At 41.1% G+C, this 12,657-nt stretch overlaps 1 protein-coding gene across 3 annotated transcripts; it reads left to right on the plus strand.

Moving 5' to 3' along the window:
* Positions 1–4,100: 4,100 nt before the first annotated feature.
* DPY30 (dpy-30 histone methyltransferase complex regulatory subunit) lies at positions 4,101–9,925 on the plus strand. Of its 3 annotated transcripts, none has more exons than XM_033011069.2 (5): positions 4,101–4,250; positions 4,718–4,789; positions 4,874–4,921; positions 6,214–6,356; positions 9,635–9,925. In XM_033011069.2, exons 2-5 carry the CDS (start codon positions 4,754–4,756, stop codon positions 9,705–9,707), a joined length of 300 nt encoding a protein of 99 aa, XP_032866960.1. In that variant the 5' UTR covers positions 4,101–4,250; positions 4,718–4,753; the 3' UTR covers positions 9,708–9,925. The 3 variants fall into 3 exon arrangements, with proteins under 3 accessions (XP_032866960.1, XP_042645590.1, XP_032866961.1); XM_042789656.1 differs by having other exon boundaries at positions 4,181–4,246; XM_033011070.2 differs by lacking the exon at positions 4,101–4,250 and adding an exon at positions 4,291–4,444.
* The last annotated feature ends 2,732 nt before the right edge of the window (positions 9,926–12,657 follow it).

The following is a 12,657-nucleotide window of genomic DNA, read 5'->3' on the forward strand; positions in this document are numbered from 1 at the left end:
GCCTACAGCTCCCGGCGTGCCCCGCGGCGGCGGCCGCGACGCTTCGCGACGCGCGGCCGGGGAGGCGCCTGCTGGGAAATGTAGTCCGGGGGGGGGGGGGGGGAAGGCGATCAGCGCGGGGCCTGAGGCGCTTCAGACTGCTCCCGCCCTGAGCCGCCCCGGTAGCTCTCGGCGCCCTGAAACACGCCGAGCGGAAAGACGATGAATAATTGAATAAAATTAATTATTCTGGCTGGAGGCGTGAACCGCCCTGCGGGCAAAACGCAGTGTGGGTACCTCGCACCGTTTGCAGAGGCAGATGAGGAGGGGCCGGGGGAACGTCCTCTTCTCCCAAAGGCAGAGGCGCCTCGCTTAGCGATGGGTAACAGCCGGTAATTTATTGTGTCCCTCCTCCCGCCACTGTAGGATTGCCCCCGAGAGAGTATTCTCCAGCGCTTTGTCTGCTCCACATTTCTGTAACTGAAATAACAGGCTGCCTCCTCACTCGGGGGAAACTAATGTAAATGAGCACAGATCATCTCAAGGAAAAAAATCCCAATTATTTTTCCATGCTCAATATAAGTACGAATACACTGTTGTCCCAGCCACTGTTACCAATTACTTGCCCAACTGTAATATTTATTTGGGTCTTCCCTGACGAGACAGGTCCTCCAGCTCCCTACTCTTTTGGCTGCTCCAAATCTTAAAATGCTTCAGTACATTTGGTCAAGCAAACAAGGGGAGGCACCCACGCATCAGCATTCCTCCCTTAGGTTTCTGGTTTTGGAACACCTTGCTCTGGGCTTTAGTCCTCCCCCACCCTTTTCTTGTTGGTTGTTTTGTTGGGTTGTTGTTTGTTTTGCTTTTTCACACACTCTTCTACAAATAAAATACGGAGGGCTACCGATGTTACTCAGTGACAGATCGTCTCCCTCCTACAGCCCAGACCTGCAGACAGTAGCCTAGACTACCCCAAGTGTAGAAATACCAGATTCCCCAGTTTCTAGCAAGAAATTGGGGGTGCTGGGGCATGTTAGTTAAAAGGATACAGCAAATTGAAAATTGCTTTTCCTAAATTACTGTAGAAGTACTGGGGTTTTTTGATGTTTGCTTACAACATATATAGTTACTTCTAGGGCAGAAAGTTCCCCCAGCAATATGTATTATTCTTAAATGACTGAGGAGAGTATTTTTCTTTTAATGACAGAACTGAGTATTCCTTTTTTAACTGTATAAAATAGAGAATTTTATTAACATATAAATAACATAAAATAACCATTCATGACCTAGAACCATTATTAGACAGAGACGGTAAGCCTATCAGTGCTGAAAAAACTGCAGCAAGGTTCATTAAGTATTTTTCTTCTGTATTTTGTAAGAAGGACGATATACTTCTATTGAGAAAATACCATTAATATTTTCTAGTCCACTTATAACTGGAGAAAGTCCAGTATCTTTTCTTTTTCTTTTCCAATACACCTGGTTTTTTTTTTTTAACAAAAATCTTATTTCCTGACATAAAATTTAACAAATTTCGGAATACCAAAGAAATTCCAGAAATATCAAGCTATGTTAATACTATGTAGCATTTTAAAATGTCAAGTGAAATAAGCCACATGTCAACAGATCTACAGTCTCTATTATCTGTCTATTATCTAAAGTATCATTCTGTTCCTGAGCAAAATAGTATAAAAGCTGGTGAAGGAATAAGTTATTAATAAATTGAAGGACAGATTGAGTAACAATAGGATGACAATGAGTATCAAACAATCCTGACTACTCAATCAGGTATTTTTACTTTTTAAAAAGTGTAGAATGACACCTGTGTAAGTCATGTGACTGTATCATGGCAATAAAATACAGACTGATGAAGTAATAAACAGAGGACCTGTTAGGGGAATAACAACTTGTTCAGTCAGAACACAAGTTTGGAAGTAGACAACAGTCAGGAACTGTGAGCAAATGATAAAGCTTTAAGTGAGAACCTACAGGATCCATTCACTATTCAATATTTATTGATCTGCAAATTGAATCTCCCTACCCTCCTATATTAAGTTGGCTCTAGTAGTCATTGAGATTGTCTGTGAATTATTATAATTAATAATGTGGCATAAAATTAATGTAATAAGAAAAAGAAAAGCCTTAAAAAACAAAACAAAAACACAAAACAAATCCGAGCAATGGATGGCTTTATTCTTGCCAGCTGAGATATCCTGGCTCCGAAAGGGTTCTGATAAACACCAGAAAAGGGTGGGGGAAGTAGTGAAACCTCAGGTTTTCTGGAGTGGGCAACGGTTAGATCACCTCATCCACCTGATTTGACTTCACCCTGAAGATTAAGGACTCATACAGGAAGTTCAGCATGGCATCTCAGCAAAAGGTTTTGGAATCAGAGCAGGCAATCAATACAATCATAGGAGTTAGAAAGGTGCAACTACCCCAACACCACAACTTACTATTACACCAAAGGTCCTGTTAGGAAACCTTTTCTTATTCCCATCACAATGTCATTGCAAAAATTTAATGCAACAGAGAATGCATAAGTGGGGAAGTAGGTGGCTAGAGCTAAAAGGATATATTTTCTTTTTCATTGATAGCCATTGCTAATTCAGGCATTCTAAGTGTAATTCTCTACAATGCCATTGCTAGAACATGGTGAAAAATCAGAGCCTCAAAACAGAAAGAACAGCTTACACCTCTTCACCTTCACCTGTTCACATTAAGCATTTATTTGTAAGTCCCGCTTTGTTTTAGAACAAAATCTCATGATTTTACCTTCCGTTTTCATCTAGCCTCACTGACACCAGCTAAGGTTGCCAGTACTACACACTCAAATTGACAGACAGTATGTGGTTCTGCTACAGCTTCAAGTCCATCTGTTGAATATCAAGTCTGTAACACAGTTTTTAATCCTGTTTATCACACTGATAGCAGTGTCAGTTCTGTAAACATTATTTCAAATTCACTGATGTAAATGCATGTAATGAAGTATCTGATGATTACATAAGAGCACAAGAGAACATCTAATGAAAAAATGGCATTTTCTGTTATTTCTTCGTATCGTTGATCTTTTAAGAGCATCAACTAGATCATTCATATGCACTGTCACCACTGCAGCAAGAAGACAGAAAAAGGTATAGACTTATTTTTGTAAAACAACATTTATATTCTAAAAAGAAAAAACAAATAGACTACAGGAATGTGACTACTTTCTCAAGTCAAAAATAAAAAGATTCTGAAAGACTTTTTAATCTACTAGCACAAACCATGTTATCAGACACAGAATTTAATTCCTAGTGAAAACAAAACAAAGAAATCAGGCATAGGTGCTTAAACACTGGTACAATTTCTAACAGTACAACCACTAAAGAAGCAATAGCCTTTCCCTTTCTTGACAGCTTCAAGTCAAGACAGGATGATTAAAGCCAATAACTGCAGAAAGCTAAAAAGCTGCATTTTTCTGAACAGAGACAACTGGGAAAAATAAACGGCCAACAATCATTGTTCTGTAAACCATATTCTGCACAGGTCTGAAAGGTTTTTTCACTAGCAAAGTCCCCTTTTCAGTTCAAAATCAGCTTCAGCAAAATTATTTTGCACAAGCATCACAGTGAGCTCCTCAGACGTCAAACTGCATCGATTATTAGCGGACTAGCTGCTCCACAAAACCTCCATGGGCCAGGGTTTCTGTTCGGGGAACAGAAACGTCCTGACAGGGCACCCGCAGGTGGAAGCGCCTGCCTGCTTCAGGCCTCCTCGGGCTACGCCCCGCAACGGTTAACAGGGATTAAGAGCGAGCAGCTGCTTTGGTAAAAATAAATTACCTTAAAATAAAAAATCCTCAGTCAGAGCCGCTTGGCGTAATGACGCCATAACAACCACCTCGTCCAAGCCGGGGCCGGGCAGCCCCGCCGCCACGCTCCCCTCAGCCGCGCTCCGGCGGTTGAAGAACCGCCGTGCGACCCGCCCCCGCCCGGAGACCCGCCTCCACGCGCCCACCAGCCAATGGGAACGGGGCTGAGAGGGGCGAAGGCCCCGCCCAGGCATGACATCATTCACGACGATCCCGGCTGTTCCCGCCCCGCGCAGGCCGGCGCCCGGGGATAGGCGGGGGCTCGGCGCCGCGCAGGCGCAGTTTGCCGGGGCCCGGGGGGTGGCGACAGCAGTGCGACCGTTTCATTGACGTCAAAACAATTTACGGCATCGCCGGCGGCTCTGGTTGCTGTGGGGGAGGCTCTCGGTGTCTCGCCAAGCCCCGGACCCACGGGCGGGTGAGAGCGCCGCGGGGGGGGAGGGTGTCGCGTTTTTCCCCGCGGGGCGGTTCCGGCGGCGTCCGCACGTTGCCCGCGGCGTGGCGTGGGGAGGGAAAGAGGGAGGGAAAGAGGGAGGTGTCTCTCCGCCTTCCCGCGGGCGCTCCCGGCCGGGCAGGGGAGCGGGCCGTCGCTGGCGACTCATGTTCTAAACGGTGAATGACGTATTTTCTAATACCGGTACCGGTTGGTTTTTTTTTTTTTTTTGTTTCGTTTTCAGCGGACGTAACGCGAACCTTAAGGCACTTCACAGTTTTGTGTGCGGGAAAAAACAGGCACGCGTTTGGCGGGGGGGGGGGGAGCCCAGGGCAGCTCCGTTCGCTCTCTAGCAGCCTTGGTAACCAAGCGATGCAGTGTCAGTCAGTTTACACTGGGCTTCATCTCAGCTTGCTGACCGATTTTTTTTTTTTTTTTAATTGCTTTCCAAGATTACTGTACATCCAGCAAATTCCAGTTTTCACATCATGGAGGCGGAACAAATTATGGAGGGACAGCCGCAGGTATTGCAAGAAATGTTTTAGGTGCATAATGCTGTGTGTATGAAAGGAGCATTTTCACTTTGCTGACCATGTGTTATTTTACAGGTTCCTGAAAATCCCCATTCTGAATATGGTCTCACTGAAAATGTAGAGGTAACAAAGATTTTGTTGCTGTAAAGTACGGTGGAAGTCGCATTCATGATCAAGGGGAAAAATGTTGAGTCTTGAGTCTAACTTCAGGAAATGTAACATTCCCAAGAAAGTTCAATGGAAACTGAACCAACAAATACTAGTCCCTTGCATAACTGCTTAATGCATTTTCTGTCGTATTGCTTCCATTATCCTAAATGGTGCTGGAGTAAATAATGAACCTTTTAATGAGGTGGGGGTTTTTTGGAAGTATCCTATGATTGTTACCTGTTCTACAGCTCTCTATTATATTATGCCACAAAAAGCCAGACAGACTTCTGTTACAGGGAGGGGAGTAGGAGGAGATGATGGCATTTGTATAGAAGCATCAAAGGGAGGAATTCTTTTCATATTCTTGACAGTAGAAATATTGGATTGGAATAATCCAAGCTATCTTTAATTTCTTATGCTGAGAAAGAGTAGACGTGATCCATTTTCTCTGCTGTTGGTGACAGTGTGGGTTAGAATAAGAACTCTATGACATTTATTTACTATTCCTTATTAAAGAAATGCCTGCAGTCTCCCTCCATTATAAGCTCCTACTCTACACTAAGCTTTTGCAGGAACTTTTCTGAAACGTCCTTGGTGACTCATCTCCTGCTAACTGCTTGCCTGTATGCCTCAGCTTCCACTACAGACCCATAACACACTGGATACATTGGTCCCATATCAGTAGACTTGTGTATGTTATGTTAGATACATTTGGTTTACTGGCAGTGGTAGGGTATTGTTTTTTAACTACAGTTAATGGTGTAAGATGATTCAGCACTTTTTGATCAAAAGGCATTTTGCATATGGTTTCTATAGAGTGTCCACCTACACTTTAATAGAACAGAGTCTTCAACTGGAATTTCTTGTGCTTTTAGCATTTTGTGTTACAAGTGTGTGCATACAGGAACCATTTAATTGAGACCCCTCTTGTTAGTAGTCACTCCTGTCTCAGGGGTGTGGAGTTTAAATCTGTGAATGCAAAAGGAGAAAGAAAAATGAGAGAGATTGGGTGTCTCCTGTTTTAGAAAACTTAACGACTTTATAACATTGTTTCCCCAAAACATAAGAATGTAACAGAAGGCTCCTCTCTATGAGGTTTTTGTGGAAGTAAAAATATGTATCTAAATTTCTGTAAAAGATGTAAAGAAGTTACTGACAGTGAATCACAGAGTAGGTACTTTGTTTGCACTCACACTTCAAAGTAGATGTGGCTGCTACTACCAGTGTTCATTCACTTTTTTTTTTTTTCTTTTTTCCTACTTCAGAGGATAGTAGAAAACGAGAAAATAAATGCAGAGAAAACATCAAAGCAGAAGGTGGATCTTCAGTCGTTACCCACACGCGCCTACCTGGATCAGACGGTTGTACCTATCTTGCTACAGGGACTTGCTGTTCTTGCAAAAGAGAGGTAAGATGCCTCAGTGTTCCTTCTGTTCTCGGGGAAAAGTGGTACATCCCTTTTTCAGTCCTCACACACCAGACATGGTTTTGCTAGTTGTAAGCAAGTCATTACAACAGGTTAATGAACCTGTGAATTACTATGATTGACCATGCAGGACGTGTTCCTCACTTACCTCTTATCACACCATATGCACCTATTTATTGAATTTGTGATCTCCCACTGAGACATGCTACTGCAAAGGTTTTGGAGGGAAAAATGTTTTGTTTTGGTTTTTTTTAATTTTATTACATAATTCACCTTACAGAAGCAAAGCAAGAAGTTGTTCTAGTTTGGAACAAGGTTTTTGTAGCGTGAAATTACAAAGTTCTGCTGGCTGTTTAAAAGAAAGAGAAAGACAAATCGAGCCTGATACGCATCTTTGCTGGAAATTAAAACAGTTTGTAAAGGATGAGGCTGACCCTGCACTGCCAACATAGTAGGAAGCAAACTGATAGTTTATTCTTTGAGTAAAGATTATGTTGTCAAGGTGCCCCAAATTTCTTATCAGTCAATGTAGAAGTGTATTCTTCAGTAATAGCAAACAGTTGTTCATCTTACCCGAATTAATTTCCAACCTTTTGGTATGTCCAGACTATTGGTGAGTGATACTGCATGTAACCATTTCTCAATTTTGCCAAAATAACGTTATCAAAAGCTGGTGTAGATGACCGTAATTGCGTGAATTATGGTCAGAACATATTACAGCCAGAACAACCATCAACAGTGTCTTAAGCACAGGAGTTGTGAATTTGAACTGGATTGTACAGAGAGCTAATTAGGCGCAAGAGCACCTCAGAAGGTGCCTCCTGTGTGTACACCTGGGCAGCGTGCGGATCTTCAGCTGGCTTCTGTGGGAATTCTGCTGCAGACTGAATGTAAAACACAGCCTGAGGTGGATGCCCCACGCTTAGCTGCCTGGATACTTGTGTTCTTGAGAAACTTTTTGTTGCTGTTGTTGTTTTTGAAAACCTTTGTTCACTATGGAAGGAGCTGTTCTTTGTGGGGACTCATCACAGGAGTGAAACTGGAACATTGATAGAAGATGTTGGAGAACGTACAGGCAAACTAACAGTATCAAACCGCCAAGGTCAATCGCGCTATTCAGTTGAGTGGATTAAAACCTCAGGGATGAAAAAGCTGAACTACCAGCTCTCCTGTATAATCTTCTACCTAAAACTGACCTGGAAAGTACCCAATGGATGGCAATTTCTGTTTCTAAGGAATATAGAGATGTTCAGGGAACAGCCCAGTATGTCTGATGAGTATGCCTGGAATTCAGCAGAAAATTTCATCCAGGATAGTGAGCATATGGGTAAATTACATATTTGGGAGGAGTGAGTCAACACAACTTTTGTCAGGTTTTGTCTCTTGGAGTTCACCGAAGGAGTCAGTGAGCACACAAACAGGAGTCCAGATGATAAAGTTTGTTTAAATTTCTAAAAGGTTTCTGTCAGTCATTCACTAAAAGCTTTTAAAGAGAGTTAGTTGCTGTGGGATTAAAGGAAAAGCCTTTATATGGACGAAGAACTGATTGGAAGATAGGAGACAAAGTAGAAGTAAATGGTGATTTTTCATGGTGAAATGAGCTCAGCGCTAGAATCCTGGAAAGGATCATTTATAACAAGTTGAAGTGGCTGACAAGATTTGTTAACGATACTGAGTTTTACAGAATAGGTGGGGGGGGGGATTTCTATTTTGTTGTATGTTTGTACTGTTTTTTGGTTTTTTGGTTTTTTTTTTTAAACTTGATCAATTGCAAATAATTGCACAGGAACTTCATAAACTTGATGTGAAACTATGGAAGGCTGCTATGAAAAACTGAAACTATGCCAAAAGTGAAAGACTGAATACAAATAAATAGAAAATGATGCACCTAGAAGGGTAATCAATACCCTAATGGTAGTGACAAAATGATAGATTCTGAGTTGACAATTACCCTTGTGAAAAAATACCTTTAAACTGTTAAATGTGTATGTTGGTGCATTGCTCAATCAAAAATACATTCTGAATGGTAGGATTTAGAGATTGAAGGGGTAAAACCAAGCATAATGACAGATGTAAATTTATAATGTTGTTGTATTTTTAATATTGGGTATAATTCCAAATCCTGTATTCTGGTAGAATGTGAAAAAGTTAAGAGTGACAAGGTGGTCGGAAGTATGGAATGCTGTCAGTACAGAGAGTGACCGAACAGATACCTAGAAAATATTTCTGTGAGAGGATATATTAAATCACAAATAGCATAGAGATGATGAATTGGCATGGATTGTTTATTATCTCTTCTGATACCGTAATCAAATTAAGTGAAGCAGGCAGCAAATTCATGATGAACAAAAGGAGGTGATCCTTCACAGGTCACATAATTAAGCCATGTAATTTTTTGCCTCAGGTTGAGGACACTAACATTTTATTTGGGCTCAAGGGGCAACTGCTCAAAGCTGTATAGGAATCCACCCAGGACTATTAAAGGTGCTAGCTCAGAAAGCTGGTACATGCTTGGAAGCCAAAAGGATAGTCCAGAGAAGTATCTCTGCACACTTCCTTTTTTTTTTTTTTTTTTTTTTTTTTCCTTTTAAATACTATTTATAGGCATATTTGTTCACTGTCAGACCTCTGGTCCGACCCAGTGTGGAATAAGTAAATTTGTCATTTATTTTGCAGACAGAATCCAGACTAGCAGGATTCAGGCACTGTAGCTGGAGGAGCTTTTTAAAAGACACTTACAGAGTAACACCAGTGATGCCAAATGTTTATTACTGACTACTTCAAGTTTGAGAAGGCCTGTAACTTGCAAGTTGTTGTTGACATTTTGTTGTGTTCATTTCAGTTGCCAGAAACCGTGACAACAGCTCTAAGGCACAATAACGATTTGAGGAAAATAAAACAGGAAAGCACTGACAGCTTAACTTTAATTCATGCTCTATAAAGACAGGCAAATGCATGTCACTCCCAGTGATGTACATACCCTGTTTAGCTCGTGGACTGTACCCTAGTTCTAGGTATGTAGCTGCTCTAGCAATTTAGTAACATTGAACCAACGGTGGCCAAGACTCCTTATTAAAAACTTTCTAATAAACTGGAAATTTACAGGGTAGCTCTAGGCAGTTGGTCACCCTCTATCTCAATGCTTCTGAGTGTGTTTGGGAGGAGTTGTGTTGCTTTCAAGGGCAGATGACAAGTTCTTCAGCTACTTAATTTCATATAGCAAAAAATAATTGCTTTCAATTTACTTTTTTTCTTTACAGACCGCCAAATCCCATTGAATTCCTAGCAGCATATCTTTTAAAAAACAAGTCACAATTTGAGGACCGAAATTAACTCCATAAAAATGAGGACAATTTGGCTGCTAGACCGAGATGCTCATTTGTCACGATTTGTTTCTGCTGTAAAAATCCTTTGGAATCACGATGTCTTTCTTAATCGCACAATTTGCTTTACCTTTTGAGTTATTTAATAAAGAAGACTTTACATTTAATTTGCTCACTTGTTTTAAACTAGCTGTTAAGAGACTTTCACAATAAAGTACTGAAACTGCACTACTGGATGAAAGTCTGAATAATTCCATGGGGCTACATCACCTGAAAGCATGAAACAAGGGGAACAATTTATTATGGGAGTCACAGGGGTGATAATGTATGTAACTTAATTTGATTTTATATAGCACCTTCCACATGCAACATGCCCCAACAGAAAGCAAACAAATTAAGAGCAGTTAGAATTTACTTGACGGAAGTATTGATTAAGTAGAGAGGAAAGAACTTGCTTGAGAACCCCAGGAACTGGGTTTAGTTAAAACAGGTAGATTCAGCAGCTGAATAGATGACCTGCAGCCGGTATCATTAACAACATTTCAGATATTTACATTAACAGGGTGTGCTGTTTAGCATTTCTGCTCGATCTGCTGGGACCGGATTTAACTGAACCACAGAACACAGCTTGAACGGACTTGCAGAGGTTCTGTAATCCAATTCTCTGTACTGCTCCCCTTAGTTGGAGAGTTCTATCCCTGTTAAAGATAGAATCATAGAATATCTTAATTTGGAAGAGACTCATAAGGATCATCGAGTCTAATTCCCTGCTGCTTGCAGGACCACCTGAAAGGAAACCATAGGACTTAAGAGTCATCCAGACACTCCCTGAACTCTGACAGGCTTGGTGCTGTGCCTGCTTTTCTGGGGAGCCTGTCCCAGTGCCTGACCACCCTGTCACTGAAGAACCTTTTCCTAATGTCCAAGACAATCCTAATCTACCCAGTAAAATACCAAGTATTCTGTTTCTGGTTTGTTGCTTGGTTTTGTTTTGTTTTTTTTTCCCCCCTTGAGTTTACTAACACCTTTTTTGGTTTGGTTTGTTTTTTTTCCCCATCCTCAACACCTTTTTCTGACCCATTCTTTATTTTTCCTGTAATCTCAGTAGGGGTAAAGGCCACAGACCTCAGGGTACAATATAAGAAGCTGCAACAGAAGACTGGCGATCAGAAGAAAAAGATAGAATTAAATGGTATGTTGTAAAAAAATACTACCAAAGCTCTGAAAATACAGAAATGAGAGCACTGGCTTGCTAGGTCATTGGCAATGGCTACAGGGACTAGACACAGCCCTCAGAACTCCTATTTTTGTTTTCTGAAAGTTGTAACAGCATAACTGAAGTTACTCACTAGCACTCGATACCGGAATCCAGATTAAGCCCAGCCCAGTTTTTAACAGACCAGGAGAATGACCATTATTTGTTGGACAGTCACAGAAACGGGACACTTGGTTTCCAACAGTTGCTCAACTAATCAAAATCCTACTTTTTTATTGAAATAAACTTGCAATATTGTCATCTTACAATTCCCACCTCCATTCTGTGTTTCTTAGCTAATTGCTATGGCAAGCAGTTAAAACCTTGTAAATTAAATTATTTCCTGCACCAAGGGTTGGAGGTTTTTTGTGTGACATTAAATACTGCATAATTTTTTTGGTAATTATGCCTAAATTCACAAAAAAAGAGACTTAGGACTCTTGTTCGGCTTGTTTGGGCCATGACTTAAACATACACACTGTTAGGTGTCTATTTGCCCTTCTTTCTGACATCTAGAGGACTTTCATGATTTGCCCCAAATATTTGCCCTTAGTTCTCTGACATCTAGATGACTTTCCTATGGTAATCTGAAGACATTTTTTTGTTTGTTTTAACTTGTTTTAAACATAGCTTTTCTTCTTTAGTAGCTTAGATACATGGGTGCAAGAATGACCAGAATATAGATCCTTCAGAGGAAAAACAACTTTTCAATTGTCTGCTAACTTGCAGGGGCTGGAATGAGATCTGGCTGTTATCCCTAGTAGGAAGGCTTTCAATATTTTACATGTTTCATAATATGCTAAGAGGGAAACATTGAATTACTGTAGTCCAAGAGCAGTAAGATTGGGAAACAAAAAAATTGAAACAAACTTGCCAACCCAAAACCAAGCCTAAAAAGCTCTATTTTGGAAAATGTACAGAAACTGTGGAATGAGATTACTAATTCTACTGCATTGTGGTGAACGCAGTCTCCATCAAAATCTTTAAAAAGACACTGAAAGGCTTTTACAGACTTTCCAGAATTCATAATAACAGTTACGTGAAAACAAGGAGACAACATAAAGACTTGGTACGGCTATTTTTATTGCTGAAGTGGCATTCCAAGGTTTCATCCAGAGGTGATAACATCACAAGATCGTTAAGAATTGTTGCACGTGGAAAAAAAAAAGATCTATGCTGATGCCCAGCTTCTGTGTTGAGAATTTGTACAAAAAGAAGCAGCTCAATTATTAATCTTCCCTAGAGAGAGCAATTTTCCTGTAATCTATCACCGTGCCTGAATTCAGAATACAATCAGATTTCTCAGCTTTCAGTAACACCCTCCAAGCAGCTGCACAAAAGCTTGTAAACACACTGAGTTTCTGACAGCTCTTGCATCAACCTAGCATCTCAAAAGTACGAGTAGCAGCCTTAAGGTGAGCTGTGCTTGCCAGCAGCACGCCACGTACTCAGCTGTTGGTGCCACTGTTTGGTATGTGGTGGCACCCGCTGTCGTCTTCCCATCTAGGCTAGGTCAAGAGAATGAAAAAGCCATGCTCACAGGGTGATGATGTCAGAAGATGTGCTAGAGCAGCTTTTCTAGGCAGCTCCCTCCAAGAAAATAAGTTGAAATGTTACTAGCGGCAGTGAACTCACCAGCTCCAAGAAATGTATTTTAGTAATTCTTGCAAGGGTATGACAAGTCAAGAAGAAAAAGTGCAACCAT

The sequence above is a fragment of the Tyto alba genome, unplaced genomic scaffold, assembly GCF_018691265.1.
Source record: "Tyto alba isolate M040663 unplaced genomic scaffold, T.alba_DEE_v4.0 Super-Scaffold_16, whole genome shotgun sequence".
In the NCBI taxonomy this organism is placed as follows: domain Eukaryota; kingdom Metazoa; phylum Chordata; class Aves; order Strigiformes; family Tytonidae; genus Tyto; species Tyto alba.